Genomic DNA, 16,181 nt, shown 5'->3' on the forward strand with positions numbered 1-16,181 from the left:
TCAAGTGATAATTCGCTGTAGGCTCACCACTAGGAGCTCTTTCACATTATCATTTGATATATTATAAAAAACAAGAATGGTTAACTTCAAGTAAAGGTACGGCAGTAAAAGTACTCATGTAGAATGGGCCCCTTTAGTGTTATAGCCGTGAATTATTATTTAGCGTATAAAGGATTTTAGCAAGTCAAACTAATTTTACCTCCTGCATTTGTTAAATTGATAACAATGCATCATATTATAGGCTATAATCTTCAAAGTTACACACTATCAAATGTATGGGAGTAGAAGTATGGTTGAATAAAATACTGAAATACAAACACCTCAAACAAACACTTTAATAGCGCTACTAAAGTAAATGTACTAAATTACATTCCACCACTGTTGATGGATTAAAATACAGGACCACCCAGGGACCCAACAGGCCAGGAGGCCACTAAGACGGAGCCTCTTTATGAAGGGAGTTCTATTAACATTTCTCTTACAAAAGTCAAGGGACTCAAACGTCTCTTTCTTTACTGTATTCATCTCAAGGACTGACCTCATTTGCATGTTGCAATATTAGATGTGTTATTGTTGCTGGACTGCACCTTGAGAACTTGTTTCTGAAAATGGCAATACAAATGCATTAGCAGGGATGACCTGACACTATTCTGGCTCAACAGATGTACATTGCTGGGATAAAGCCATCCGGATGTCCCTCCCCTCTTGCTATCTCCGCTATCGGGGATTAGCAAAGAAATAAATGTTTGACAGTGGAATAACTCACCTTTAAGAAATATAACCTACAACAAATGTTCTCTTGGAGGGTTTCCTATAATGGTTTGTATTTTTGAAAGAAAAAACCCCAAACAAGCAGCCATTCATTAGTTTGTTTTTACTTTTCAAATTTATTTTTCAAATCTTTAGTATCTTATCTTAGTGTGTTGGTATAATTGGTTTTGTGCATACAGTAAGTCAGGACTGATAAGAGGAGTGCATCTTTAAATCAATATACAAACTTAGGATTTGGTTTGAATAAAGCTTATACACACACAGAGAGAGGAGACCTTTAGGTGCTGCTGGGAAACTTTTAGAAATGGCCAAAGACTCTGGCAAGGAGGGATTTCTCATAATTCCACACAAATCGGTTGTATTGCTATCCAACAAGGCACATGAACAAGTTTGCGTCAACAAACAATACTAAGTTTTTTTTTTTCTCCACAAATGTTTCACATCATCGAACCTCACTTGGTTTGAATCTCTCATTTACAACACTGAACAAACTGTACACATAGATCTCCCTCCTGATAAACAACATTCAGAACCGACATAATATCATATAAATCATACAACACAGAATCACTAGAAATCAAGAGGGTCTTTGGCTAGTAGCACAGTCCTGGCTGGGCATGTCGCACCCGCCTCGCTACCCAGAGCCATGCAGAGAAAAAGTTCATTGAGTGAGAACAAAAAGAACAACAACAGAAATGTGGAAACATTTTGGAGCTCTTCTCAAAAGTTTTCAATGACACAACGTTTTCAGGACCAGTCCTTGATCAGAGTTTGACAGAGATATTTATTGTAGAACTGTTCTATAGGAAGCTCTTAATCTGAACTGGACTGACATTTTTTTGTAAGGATGCATAAATATTCTACTCTTATCAGGATTAAATGAAGATTTTTAGTGTTGCACTACAATTTAGATGCAATTTCAGAAGTGTTCTATCCTGAAAAGAGCAACATTTTGAAAATAACCTTACATTTTCCTGGCACTACAGGGATAGTTTGACATTTTGGGAAATTCCCTCATGTGATAAGATCAATAAAACTTTCATATCTATAAGTTCAACTTGAAGCTACAGCCAGGGGATGGTTACCTTAGGTCAGCATAAAGACTGGACACAGGGGCAAACAGCTAGCCTTTGTAGGTGGACCTTTTACATTTGAACAGAGCCAAGCAGCTAGCTGTCTCCCACTAAGCTAGCATTCCCCTGGCTGTAGCTTCATAGTTAGCATACAGACATCAGTAAAGCTGTGGTAGGCAATTTGTTTTTTGGTGTTGTTGGGCAAAATCCATAATAACGTATCAGTATATTGTAATTCAAGTGGTCTGAGAGAAAACTATTTGACCAATCACAGATCATTTCCAAAAGAACGAAAGAGAGCGTTCCTATTGGCTGGTCTGTGCATGCATTTACCTGGGTGACAGGGAGGGGAGAAGGAGAGCTGCAGGAGAGACACGAGAGTGGTATCAATCTTCTCAGCCAGAAAGTGATTAAGCGTTCCCAAAATTTCCCAAAATGTCAAACTATTTTCTTTTAAAAAAAGAGTCACGTTTAAACATGTCAAACACCTTATACACAGCTATTAGTGGCTTCAATCTTAAACCACTGTTTATGGCCTTCACATGTATTTCAGCTTAACCCAGATTTGGCTTCATATTGTGACACATGTTGGTCTAAATGCAGTTTCAAAGAAAATGGAGAGATGTACATTGAATATCAACACAAAATAAACATGTGGCCATTAGACCAGTTCAGTCAAAGCCCAAACAGAGCCCCAGTTCTCTAAGACAGACAGCAGGGAGGTTAGGGAGGAGGCTGGAGAGGCAAAGCAGAGCGTAGAGGTGGAAGAATGGAGGACATGTAGCCAACGACAGAGAGACATGCTGGTGCCTTTCATCAAGTCAAAGCAGGTTATGCGCTTTTGAAGTTGCACAGGCAGCTGGATGACGGGTTTCTATCTACACTTAACTCGACTCATTCTGGCGTTGTTATCCATCGATATACAGCTCAACTATGAATAAATTAGTCAAAAGGAAAAGGCACAAGCACCTGGCGTCAAGGCTAATAGTAACCGTTCTTTCATCTTTCTTTTCACCTTTCTCTTGCCTTTTCTCACCCACTTTTCACATACTTTTACACCGTGTGCTGTTTATTTCATGTAGTGAATCCCTCGTGATGAGCTACCTTCTTATTCAAACATTGCATGTATAGATTTGTGAAATATAGCCTATTCAGTAGTACATCCAACTATTAATTCTGATTTAGTGAACCACCGTCTGACACTACCAGCCTCTGCATGCCAAAGAGTCACTATTTGATTGAAAAGTTGTTCTTCCTCATCCCTGAACCTCACAACAGCTATCCTACATACGTCAGCCTTGTTCTACACAACTTCATGCTTCAATAACAAGCCATACACCCCAGTTAGAGAAAGTTGTGTCTGCAAGACAATCAAGCCTAATAAGTTGAGCCGAAAAAGTAAACAGGAAAAAAAAAAGAGGCAACAGGCAACAACTAACCCTGATTTTCATCAACAACAGTCTCTTATTCTGACTCTTCCCTCATTGTTTTCTTGGTCATGTTCCCAAATAAAGCACAATAAAACACACATGGTGCAAGAAAAATGCACCAAAAATATTTGTTATTCCTTGGCCTCATATATAAAATCAGAATATTAAAACAGCAACCATATTAATCCCAAAAATATAATATATGAACATAAATATATCAATTAGTTTAGCTGGATTTTTTTTCTTCTTTTTTTTTCCTTTTTAATTGGAAGCACATGCCACCCGTGTAGTGACAGCTGGCATCTGATTGGCTTAGGCAGAGCGGGGTCTGCGGTCGTGTGATTGGAGGATGGGAGAGGTCAGGAGTACGTAGGTCCTGGTGTATGAGTGTGGTCAGAGTGGCCATCATCTGGAGTTCAGTCTGGGAGCCGTCTGGAAGACATCCAGAGGAGAAAAACATCACATCACATTTAAACAGAGTGACTTCTACTCTCAGGGAAAAAAGTAACCACACTACATCGACTTATAGCGGTGAATCCAATTTCTGGATTTACATCGCATTCCAAATAACACAAAACTGATGTCTTACATTAGAACAAAATCATTAGCCAGACAGCTCTAACTTGCAAGTGCCACCCCTGACAGAGCTAATTAGTTCTAAGAGTTTTTCAACTCATGGCATTAAAAAAATAAAAAAAATAAATAAAAATGAGGCACTCAGCAATGCAAAAGCAGCGAGCAAAACACTTCACTCTCATTAAAAAAAAAGAAATTTACAAAACAAAACAAAAATTAACAATTACAAAAAGCCGCATCGTCTCATCTGTGGTCTTAAGATGTTTTTTGGCTGAAGGAATATTCCCAGTGTGGTGTGCGAGAATTTTACAGTCCTTCAAAACTTAAAACTTGCTAAAGCTGCTATAAACACCTAACTCAACTTCTGAATTATTGTCTGTCAATAAAACAGTCAAATTTAAAGACACTGAAGCTACTGTACATGTAGATTAATTGCATTTAGCCACCAGAGACAGTGCAACAAGGCCCTGAAAACCTCATTTTTCAAACAGCTTCTTATGATATCATATGTGAGCAGTGAAGTTTTACATTTGTATATATAATATTTTCGAACAGCTTTTGGTTATTTTACGAGAGATTTCTTAATTTTTTTTTGTTTCGTCTGAGCTCTCAGGGCCGGATGTACTAACGCTTTTGCGCCCACTTCAGGCGTATTTGTTTTGCAACGTGCGCGTAAAAGCATGGCGAGGTATGTACAAACAGGCCGCACTGAGGTAAAAGCGCAGACTGCCTGTCACGGGGACTGAAAATGGCAAAATGTGCTTTTCCATGTCATGCATATGCATTCATGGGAGGGTGAAGGAGAAAGTGGGAGTTTCCCATAAAGAGATGGGAGGAGAGGCGTAAAGTGCGCCTAATTATGTATTCCGCGGTATGTACAAAAACCGCCCGTGATAGCGCGCCTCTATTTTGTGGTGAAAATTCTCCGTCTCTTAACAGCAGGTGTAAACCAGCCGCAAGCGGGTTTCCTCGCATACGCCTCCTGGTGAAATGGCAGCAGTAATCCGAGCAAGACGAAGACATAGGCCAAGGAGACAAGCTGAAAGGATTTTTGACACAAGGATTACACTTTTTCAGTTGAGTGAACACAAAATCATTAAGCGTTACAGATTAAGCAGCCATGCAATATTACAGTTACTGGAAGAAATCAAAGATGACATAGAATCTCCGACTCAGCGTTCACGTTCCATTCCAGCAGTTGTTAAACTCCTCGCTACATTACAAATATTGGCATCAGGATCATTTCAAACAGTCATAGCATAAGCAGTGGGAATATCGCAGTCTGCACTCAGCCGTATCATAGCACCAGTACTTAACGCTTTGCTACAGCGCAATTTACGGTATAGTGGGCGGAGAAAGGCGCTGATTACCCGATGTACTGCAGGTTTGGTAAATACAACGTGAGCTGAAGTATCACAGTGTATCACAGTGTATCACAGTGTGCACTTTCTGCGGGTTGGACATGGTGCTGATAACACTACATTCGCAAATGTACAGTACGTACATCTGGCCCTCAGTGGTGTAAAGCGGGTGGTACTCTGTTGGGAAAAGGGCATGTCACATATTTCGGTGCCCCAATCAATATATAGTAACATCTGAATCAAAATCAGATGACAGTTGTGGGAGCAACTGTCAATCAAATCTGAACACACCACATCCACACAGTCCTGAGGAAGCAGATTAGAGTTTTGATTGTTACATTTTTATTAAACAATAACTAACAATGTTTTTCTCCCCCAAACTTTACTGATGCAACATAAACATTTTCAAATTTAACACTGATGTTCTGTCAGTTAGGACTGAATAACATCAAAGAAAATCAAAAGGTATTTACATTTCAGCTTTCAATTTAGAAAAACTTCATCTGACAGAGTGAGGAAGATTGAGAAGACTCACCACAGACAAGTGTCCGTTCTTAGCCTTGGCCACCAGTAGTTCTGATCCGGGCGTGAAGTCTATGATCCCCTCTTTCCCCTGACCCACTGTAAACGTTATGCTGGAGGAGAAACAGAGGCAAGTTAGACAGGTGTAGGAATAGAGATTTATTACACACACACACACACACACACACACACACACACACACACACACACACACACACACACACACACACACACACACACACACACACACACACACACACACACACACACACACACACACACACACACACACACACACACACACACACACACACACACACACACACACACACACACACACACACAGGTTCTGCGGATGCTCCACGCAAGTAAGTGACCTGAAGTGTATACTTGTGGTTGGTGTGTGCGTCGATCTCTTTAAGAGAATAGCAGGGCCGGCATGTGTGTGCATGGGGAGTGTGTGGTAGAGCGAGTGAGCGAGTGACAGTGATTAGCTTCGGAGCGAGTAGCGACTCTAGAGTCATAGTGAGAGAAACAAAGTGTCTCCCCTGTTCTTTCTGACCACGGTGGGAAATCTGTAGCAGCAAAAGTTAACCCTCTCCTTGATTTCATGTTGTTTATGGAGGAGAACCAGGAAATGAGTCGGGGGGAAATGCAAAGCTGCCAAGCCACGGCCCGAGCGGCATGCATCGCCGCGACGTGTAGTTACATTTTTCGAGAGGTGCACGTCAGGCTCGTAGGTCGGTATCTCCATGTACCAAAACGCGATTCAAGCTCTTTTTTCTACTGCAATCACATGGGAAAAGTAACTACATTTACATACTGTGAATCGTTTGTTTTTATATATATATATATATATATATATATATATATATATATATATATATAACAAATCGAGAATCATTTTTGAATCGAAAATCGATTTTAAATCGAAACTTGAGTCTTAAAATTGATATTGAATCGAATCGTGCACCCCTAAATCACAGAACCATAAATCACGCTTAAGGCTTTGCTTAAAGTGCACAGTGTTACTGTAATAGTGCTCTGCTTCTCACCTGCCCTGGTTAATGTTGATGTTGTTTATTTTGTCAGAACAGATCGCAATCTTGGTCAAGGTCTCGATCACATGGTCACTCTGCAGAACAACATCTCCCTGTGAAAAAAACCCCACAGTTAAACCGTCATACATGAGATCTGGTTCATTTATATTCTTTATATGTTTTTGGTTTCACCTTCTGTTTGTTGTCGTCACTGGACACATGCAGAACGAACAAGCCGTCACTGAGAGAGCTGACTGAGATACCTGCGGCGGATGGACAGTTTTAATGAATACCAACACTGTCCACATCCAAAAGAAACAACCCCCTTCGCAAATGAAAACGGTTGACCTCTGACCTTTCAGAGCTCCGTAGTCGATGCGCTGCTTGAGTTTGGTCTCCTCAACGATAACGGCACTGTTGGCGGTGAGCAGCAGCTGGCGGGGCCGAGCCTTGTAGCCTTTTCTATCGTACTTGGTGACTGGCACTGCATACTGGGAAGAGAAGGAAGACGCTCAGAACATTTGACGATTACACTCCAGGGTTTTCCCTAACGTTACAAGGCTTAGGGGGCAGCACCTAAGCTATTTTGGGCACCACCTAAGCCAAACGGATGTGACTAAATGACTTTCCTCAGATCTAATGATTGCCGTTAAGACAAGTTTTGTCTTAAAGCTTTTTAAGTGTTTTTAATTTATTATTATCTGCTCTAGCTTTGCCATCATTTTAGACACAGATATGGTAATAATACACGTCCAAAATGATGTGAAATGACATTTATTTTTTAACATTTTAAAAAAAAAAAGGTAACAAAATTTTGAGGGCCGACCCCTAAACCCCCTGCCAAACACGTGCACCTAAGTCTTCCACAAACCTAGGGAAAACACTGCACTCATAGCCAGCTTTTAAAGCGCCCTTTGCTTTGTGACGTTGCTCGACTCACCTTCATCTTCTCACTGCCCAGAGCCTGCACCACCTTGGGGTTAATGTCCTCACCATCTGAACAAGAGGAGACATGCTGCTGAAATCTTTTACACAGTGTGAAATATGAATCCTGTACAAGTTTCACAACTCATTTGTTGTAGTAGGAAAAATGTTGTACTGAGTCTTGTGCTGACAAACAGTTTGGGCACGCTCTGTGGGTAGTTGTCCTTCTTGTCCTTAAAGAGCTCACTGGCGATCATCTTCTGCTCCATCTAATCGAAGAGATTTGAGAACAGTGAAGCAAAGGAAAGAAGCAGCTGACAAGAGCCCAGACAGTGAGGTCACAGAGAGCGTGTGTTGGCTGGTGATGGGGAAATATTCACCTGGTGTTTCCACTCAGGACTGATCTTCTTGCAGTAGCTCCACACCATGTTCTGCATGCACAGCTTACGCAAATGCTCTGAAGCCTAAAGACACAGACAGAACGCTTTCACGATTAAAAAAAAAACTGTTTTCAGTAATGCCTCTCTATGTGGAGTCATAATACATACTGGCTATGTCACTGTAGCAGGTATACCCTATGTACCATGTTTGTGTGTAACACTCTTTCTTGGAGAACATTCACATTTTAAAAATGACAGTATTTGTATATACATCTATAATATTTGAAAAAAAACATGTACAAATACAGTCCACATAAAAAATTATGGATATGATGCTGATCACATAGCTTTTACTCTACTCGCTCTCAATAAGAGTTCCTTAACATGAATTGATACTAATGGGACATTTCGATCAGATTTGACATCAATCTATAATAATTTGTTTCATAGTATTGATGGAATGCTTATTGCAACACTGAATTATGGTGTCCCACAGTAGTCAAAAGATTTTCCCTAGTTTTTATTTGCCATAGAAATGTAAAATACGATAGTGAATATAAAAACAAAATATCAGGTTTGATCCATTACCATCCCAAAAGGTCTTCAACAATACATGGTCGAATCCCACACTGGCCTTTAATTTTTTGACAGTCTTTTTTTTTTTTTTTTTTTTTTTTTTTTTTTTTTTACAGCTCAAGTCAAGCTGACCCACAGTACATGTGTGTGTCTATGAGTGTGTGTTTTATTGACTCACCTCGGTGAGAGCAGCTGGAGGTGTCGGCCAGCTCTTGTCCATGACGTTCTTGGGCAGGTTTCTGTGCAGCTTCATAAGGAAGGAGTAGCGCACATAATCCAGAAAATACTCGTTCTCTGGACAGCGTTCTCTGTGGCGGTAAATGAAGCCTTTGATGAACCTGAGGGTGGGACAAGGAAAGAAGAAGAAGGAAAAAAAAAAAGAAAGGAAATTAAAAAGGTTTACAAAGTATATACATGTTATGCTCATTTTAAAATCACATTTGCTTTTTGAGTAAGGGATATTTATCATCCAGTGAGTGCTTCACGCCTTCTGCTGGTCTGTTCCTGTATGGTCTGTACCTGCGGATAGTATCAGCAGCCTGTCTCCTGCGCTGGGCTCTCCTCCTGGCCAGGATCCCTCTATACCACGCCTGGATGGCAATAGCTGCAAGGTACATTATATACATAATCACAAACAAATACATTTTACCTTACAGAGAAATGGTTGTAGGCATTAAACAAACTCTAAAAATGACATTAGCAGGAGAAAATCCTAAATGATCCCAGTGAAGATGCGAGTAAGTAGAGGTTTCCCTCACCTGAGGTTCTGAGTTTTTGGTATTTGGACTTCTGGCTGTAGCCTCTCCATCCTGCCTGAAGCTGGGTGGCTGTGGTGGGACAAAAAGAGAAAGGAGAGAAATGGCTTAAAATTTGTGGCGATGATGAAAACATTGGGCACAAATCATCAGTTGTGTCAGAGGCTCTCACCAAGACTATGTTTCCTGGTCTCAAGTGCTTCCTCGGTGGCAAACAACGTCTTTGGAAAACGGATGAAGATTTTGGATCTAAGAGGTTGAAAGTAAAACATATATGAAATCAAATACATTTTAAAGCAGTTCAGGGTCAAGAAGAAGCACAGAAAAGATGACAAACGGGGAAAAAAATACATGTTTGTAAAGTAAAAAAAGGTGTTCAACACTACTACTTTAGCTTGGACTACATGATCTGAAACATCTATGTGACTCATATGAAGGTATACATTTTGGTATCTTTGTACATTTGTATGTTGCTGACCTGCCCAGTTTGTACTCCTCTGGCTTGTATCCCAGGTGTTTGACCAGTGTGGCCACTCCATCGGCCAGCTTCCCCTGCCAGTTAGGCCATGTATCTGGACACAGGGACTTATACCTAAACAGACCCAAGGCAAGACGGACAAAAACACAAGTAATACTTTAATACTGGTTCAGGAATAAATCTTAAAAAGGTTAGAAAGGACACCCTGGGTTTAAATCCCCAACACTTCTACAGTATAACAAGATGATCAGCCGGTTTAAGGTTCAGTACCGGCATCACGTAAAGCCAATTTCTTTTCGATTTAAAGTTTAGGAATAAAGCTGACAATCTAATTCAAAGCAATGAATGTCCTTTTGACTGAATGGGACACATCCTGGGACTGAACCTGAAACCTTCCTGTTATATAAAGACAGCTTGGTTATGTACAGTATGTCTACTCTGGACAATTTGACTGGACTGAGAAGTCATATTGGTTGTGTACTAGAATACACAAAGAGCACATATACTTGATTATACTGTATTCTTGATACAGTGCTTCCATGTGATCATACCTTACTAGAGAGAGAGAGAGAGAGAGAGAGAGAGAGAGAGAGAGAGAGAGAGAGTGTGAGTGTGTGAGTGTGTGAGTGAGAGAGAGAGAGAGAGAGAGAGAGAGAGAGAGAGAGAGAGAGAGAGAGAGAGAGAGAGAGAGAGAGAGAGAATGGATCATCACCTCTGAAGGAACACCTCATAGCGCCGTCTGTAAGCAAAGCCGGCTCTCCTCACCCTCAGATTCTCCATCAGCCCCAGATACTTGACCTGGTGACGGATCAAGACTTCGTCAAATCGACCTGGGACAGGAGGAGAGGGGAGAAAGTGGGAGAGGGAGAGCGAAAAATGTAAAGTCTGTTGGACAAAATGAACCAGAGAAAACCAGTAAATGCTAAACAACAGAAGTAGGAGTGACAGAGGACAGAGAAACAGTGTGAAACTAACAAAAGGCCGACTGTGGAGAGAAACAAAGGCTGGCCCAATATACTGACGACCACACGGAGAGTTACACTGCAGCCGCTTATGCAGCTGAAAACAAACTGTTTTGGTTGGAATTAGTGTGAGCACAGGATTAATGTGATGTTTCTGGGAAAATATTAGCTTGTGAAGCTGCTAAGCTGCTTCAACTGTGTGTTTACAACAACGGTTACATAAAATTGGCATTAAATCATTGAAAACTATTAGCGCATGGATTCAAATAATAGCCATAATCATTTGAATCCAATGAGTATGTAATTTCACGTAATGCAAAACACTGAAGTGTTATTTTTAAGGTTTTAATGTCCAATATCCAATTCAAAAAGTGATATTAAAGTCGCTTAGATTCAATTGGTCACGGAAATTGGATTGGTCAAATTGACACCAAAATTCTAGATGAAAACCTTGAACATGCAGGCTTCATAGGACAATCAAAGGGGAATTCCAACACATAATTCAGGTTTTTGAAGTAAAAACATTTCACTGCCATAAATTTAGTGCTATTTAAATTTGAACTTTAAGCAGGGATTACATTTTACAACTATAAGGGCATTCGGAGAGCGCATGCCTTATCTCACAATGTTTATGCTGTGTTAATTTTGCCAGTCGGGAACACATTTTTCCAATCATATAATCATCATATAAACATAAATGCAGCACAAGTGCCCTATCTCGCAATGTTAACTAAAGTGAAAACTTAGGTATTCAGTTGCTTATAAGATTACAAATGATTACATATATTATTTACTTCCATATTAGAGTTAGAGTTGACAAATTGTATTTTATATACATAATTGTACAAATTATAGCCCTAAAATATTTGGAAAAGTCTAATCATGTTAGTTGAGTGTTAGTCGAACCATGGGTTTGCACAAAATGGCAGAAAGTTCCATGTTTCAGCTCATCCCTCCTCTTCTCTCCCAATGTCAAGTCAAGTTACTTTTACTGACCAATATTAATGTCAGCCCATACTTATATTTATTTATATATATATATATATATATATATATATATATTTTTATGGAAAAGGGAAATGAAACGTGTGTTCTGATAAATGACCCAATGACAAATGCTACAAATGGATTTAGAATACTTTGATAATAATGTCCAAAAAGTTCGCAATCATGAGGATACATATTGAAATAATTTGAGATGTAATGCACACACTCGTTGTCACAGTGATTGATTGGTCTAAGGATGACAAGGTTTTGGTGTCTGAATTGAGGTGTTTTATACACATAACTTACTACTTGTGATTGGAGTTCACTATGATAAGTCTGATTCAGCCCGATATCTCAATATTTGAAAGGATACTTATTCCTATCTTGTACTATACGAAGCAACACCAACAAAAAAAACAAAAACAAGAGTTGACTTCATACCTGCTTGCTTGGAGTCATTGGGCTTGATGCAGCGGACGTACGACGGCTCCTTCGACATGAGGATCTCCATGAGTTTCGCCAGACTGGCTTTGAACTGGGTGGCTGCCTGGAGGGGCAGACACAAACAGACAGAGAACAGAGAAAAGCTGGTTAGGAAGGGATGAAGAGATGAACGGAAGAGGATGGGAAAGGAAGCTCGTCCGTAACCGGAGGTAGAAACTGGAGAGGTGAATGCGCGCAGATCGAAGCCCGCAGGCAGAGATGATGACCAAAGGAGAGCTACGCAAGCAGAGGGGAGGCTGATGTGACTGGCAGTCCAGTGGAGACTGAACACTGGGCGCAGTGTGTAGGACTGGGACTCTAACTCGCCAGCCTGTGACAGTACCCTGTTCAAGTGTCTGTGTGTGTGAAGGGCATACAAGAGTCAGGGCATTCCTCAGTGTGGGAGGCCGCAGAGAATCCCCATCAGACAGCCCACTCAACACCGGAGAGGGGAAACACACCACTGTTTGTTTTGCTGTGGGAAAGTATGTTGGGATGCATGAGATTATGATTAATAAGAGTGTGGAAAACAGAGAAAACCTCAGGACACACACACACACACACACACACACACACACACACACACACACACACACTTATCTCACCGTTTCGGGACGTTTTTTGTCACTCAGCTCCTCTCTGTCAAAACACTGGTTCAGGATCTTGTTCTCTGACATACACATAACCTGCAAACATACACAAAGGAGATTTTAAACACTGTACAAGTTTCAACAAATGTATCACACTGTCACACAAGTGAAATACAGTTACTGCTTTGTCTTAAAATAATCCTGCCAATTAATTATCTTCCTTTATATGTTAAACTCAGACTCACCTCTTTTAAGTTCCTGAAGAGCAGGTCGTTGTTCTTGTCCAAAAATCCTGAGTGGAGAAAATGTAATTAGATTTCTGATACGTGTACTGACTAATCATTTCCACCGAGGGCCCCATGGTGTCACTTGTTACTGGCTAGAATGTAGCTGTGTGTGTGTGTAACGTTGTAGTTTTTGTCGGTGAATAAATGCTAAAACTCCTCAAGATCTGAGCCAAGTTCCCGTGTCTGGCTTGCAACCTGCAGATTAAAGTGACGAGGGTTAGCCCAGGAGTTAGCGACAACTTCGGCCCAGGATCACAAACTTAATGCGGACTGACCTTTAAGGTGGACCAGCTATTCTCATGTTAGTGACAGGCTGCTCCATTGAGTTTTGCTCAGATTTTTACGCAATTACAGTTATATACCGTATACCCCAGTGAAATGCCAGGATGGTAAGAAGGTATGAAAAAATAGATACTGCCCAAGCCTAGGACTGTCAAGTGTCAACTTGTCCAAATCCAACTGAACAGGACAGAGCTGCTATTGTTACTCTAAACTCTGATGTAGACACATCCAGGACTGGCTTCCACTCAGTGGGGAGATACTACCCAGTGGGCATTTTTGTCTTAATTTAACCTGTAACCCCACACAATAATGTAGTCTGAAACTCAGAGCAGCAGACTGGTGAGTATAACATGACTACGCTAAAAATGTACAATACATAACGCTGAATTAATCATGTGAAGTATTAGAGTGGTTTAGTTAGGTGAGAGTTACCTTTCAATCATTAGTTTTTATCTAACTCCCTTCATATTGTGACAAAGGTATACAGGTTTTTTTTGGATTGAAGAGGTGTTTTATTTAACCAGTGGTATTGGTTTTTAGTACTGGAAATGAGTTTTGCATGCTTGACCTCCATGCCAAATTCACCGCAGCACCGCAATTCAGCGCACAGACACACACACGCACATGCGCACACACGCACACACACCGTTGACATTGTAGTTGACTTCTCCAGCGTAATGCAGCAGTCTGAATTCGTCACGGCCCATTACCTTCCGGGTCTTTGCATCAGCCAGCTTGTGACTGCAGGGAAACACACATTATCAAAGTAAACGGACTGGACACATATTCAATGGTTTAGAGTCTGGTACCACAAGCCAGTCAACAGCTAGAAAATTCTCTGGGTATATTTGTGGCATTGCAGTCGTTAAACAAGATAAGAATAGGAATCAAACTAACGTGACAAAGTGCGCGTGTCCTCCCACAGTGTCCTCCAGCTTCTCTAGGAAGGTGAGATCACTGGCGTCTCCGGGTCTCAGACACTCCTCATCCTGTCATAGGAGGACAAAAAGAGCAGCAATCAGCCATTTTCTTACAAAATCAAAACATCTGTATTGCAGTCCCCATATCCTTTACATCACCTTGAAAATAAAAAGGTATGGTGTATGTATTCAGAGTTTACAGAAATCAGTGCTCGGTTCAAATCATTTTATTTAAATTCATAAAGCAGATGATACCAGTTTTTGCTTCTCAACGTTCAACATTTTGGGGAATACGCTTATTCACTTTCCTGCCAAAAGTTAGATGAGAAGATCTGAACCTCTAAAGCTCAGTGATCAATACGTTGTATCTTATTTGTTTATTTCTATTTTTTCATGTTTATTTGAATAGAGACAGATGCTTAGACAGAGACATTTGTGCAACAAATCTCCAATGTACAGCATCACAGCATTTATAGCTATTGCTAATTTCCAATGCCCATCCCTAGATGTTTAATCAAAAACCAGCGTGTAAAAACGACAAGATGTTATGTTATGGGTTTAAGTGTTGGAAGATGTTGAACCATTACTTTTATGTGACATCTTATTAAGTTCTTTGGGTAATTTATATTTTTGGCATTTTGAAATACAATCTTAGTTTCAAACGCTGTGAAACCTTTGTAGCAGTCACAGAGCGCAGCGAGTCTCCTCACCAGAATGGAGATGATGCCTTTGAACTTCTCCTCCACCAGGTCACAGATGATTTTGTTATTGAAGTACTGCACAGGCTCCCACTGCAAAGACACAAGCAATATGTAATAAGAATTGTTTTTTGAAGAGCCACGGCCAGCTGCTTTTCTCACCATCCAAACTTTGAGGACATAAATCTTGGCCAATATATAAAACTGGATACAATTACAACAGTTCTAAGATATTTAATAACCATAAAGCCAATCATCTGCAGAATCCCAGGAATTCTGGCACACAGACATGCCCACTTATATGTGGCCACACACACAAACGCAGAGCTCCACATGCTGAGTGCAGCAGTGTTAAGTTATGTTTGCACTGAACAGCCACAACATTTCCACAGAGATGACAGAGAGTGCGGCCCACGGTCCTGATGTCAGATGAGAATGGGCTCTTTGAGAGGTGAGTCCAAGTTTCTCCCACAACCTGCTCTCTGACCACCAGTGCATTTACATTAGACTAAACACAAGAGGCTCTTGTTCCAAAGAAGCAAAACGAAACGATATACACGCAGTGATAGAAATGGGGCAAAGACAAAAGGAAGCGATTGAGGAGAAAGTTCAAGACAGGGATCTTGAATTAGATATAATCTTTCAATGCAGACCTCTTTTGACATGTAATTTCCTTAAGAGGTATCATTTAAGACTTTAACTGTAAATAAATAAAATACACCATAACTCTAAAAAAACAAAAAACAGAGTTAATTTCTAATGGGACAGCATCTTCTAAAAACATGTGCACTTACTGTAAATCACTTTAAGTAAAAGCGTCAGTGAAACAGTAGAGTGATAAATTAAATTACCAATTTCACATTGAAAAACACAACTGCAACCACAATCACATTAGGAGCTCTTTGCGAAGCCTAAACCCTGGCTGTGGGAGGAGAAAGGGGCTCATAATGGATAGTGAAAACTAAATTTCTAAACAGCATCAAAGACGTGCACAGAGACTAATAGGACTGGAGGAATGAAGTCAAAATAAAATCAAGAGAGCTGGTGAAGGTGGATCCAAAGGAAAATAGAAGACCTTTCCACATG

At 40.4% G+C, this 16,181-nt stretch overlaps 1 protein-coding gene across 5 annotated transcripts in view; it reads right to left on the reverse strand.

Moving 5' to 3' along the window:
• Positions 1 to 859: 859 nt before the first annotated feature.
• The window catches only part of LOC114550688 (unconventional myosin-Ic), a 64,282-nt gene continuing 48,960 nt past the window's right edge, over positions 860 to 16,181 (reverse strand). For all 5 annotated transcript variants that reach the window (XM_028571459.1, XM_028571450.1, XM_028571469.1 and 2 more), the window contains 20 exons: positions 15,108 to 15,188; positions 14,375 to 14,466; positions 14,124 to 14,218; positions 13,154 to 13,200; positions 12,924 to 13,004; positions 12,277 to 12,382; positions 10,599 to 10,716; positions 9,887 to 10,000; positions 9,581 to 9,657; positions 9,412 to 9,480; positions 9,173 to 9,257; positions 8,832 to 8,991; positions 8,078 to 8,161; positions 7,873 to 7,966; positions 7,714 to 7,769; positions 7,129 to 7,264; positions 6,966 to 7,036; positions 6,789 to 6,886; positions 5,747 to 5,846; positions 860 to 3,706 (listed from right to left, as the gene is read on the reverse strand). In XM_028571459.1, coding sequence (XP_028427260.1) covers positions 3,680 to 3,706; positions 5,747 to 5,846; positions 6,789 to 6,886; positions 6,966 to 7,036; positions 7,129 to 7,264; positions 7,714 to 7,769; positions 7,873 to 7,966; positions 8,078 to 8,161; positions 8,832 to 8,991; positions 9,173 to 9,257; positions 9,412 to 9,480; positions 9,581 to 9,657; positions 9,887 to 10,000; positions 10,599 to 10,716; positions 12,277 to 12,382; positions 12,924 to 13,004; positions 13,154 to 13,200; positions 14,124 to 14,218; positions 14,375 to 14,466; positions 15,108 to 15,188 — 1,791 coding nt within the window. In that variant the 3' untranslated portion in view covers positions 860 to 3,679. The remainder of the gene's footprint in view (positions 3,707 to 5,746; positions 5,847 to 6,788; positions 6,887 to 6,965; positions 7,037 to 7,128; positions 7,265 to 7,713; positions 7,770 to 7,872; positions 7,967 to 8,077; positions 8,162 to 8,831; positions 8,992 to 9,172; positions 9,258 to 9,411; positions 9,481 to 9,580; positions 9,658 to 9,886; positions 10,001 to 10,598; positions 10,717 to 12,276; positions 12,383 to 12,923; positions 13,005 to 13,153; positions 13,201 to 14,123; positions 14,219 to 14,374; positions 14,467 to 15,107; positions 15,189 to 16,181) is intronic.

Source organism: Perca flavescens, chromosome 3 (genome assembly GCF_004354835.1).
Source record: "Perca flavescens isolate YP-PL-M2 chromosome 3, PFLA_1.0, whole genome shotgun sequence".
Lineage (NCBI taxonomy): Eukaryota > Metazoa > Chordata > Actinopteri > Perciformes > Percidae > Perca > Perca flavescens.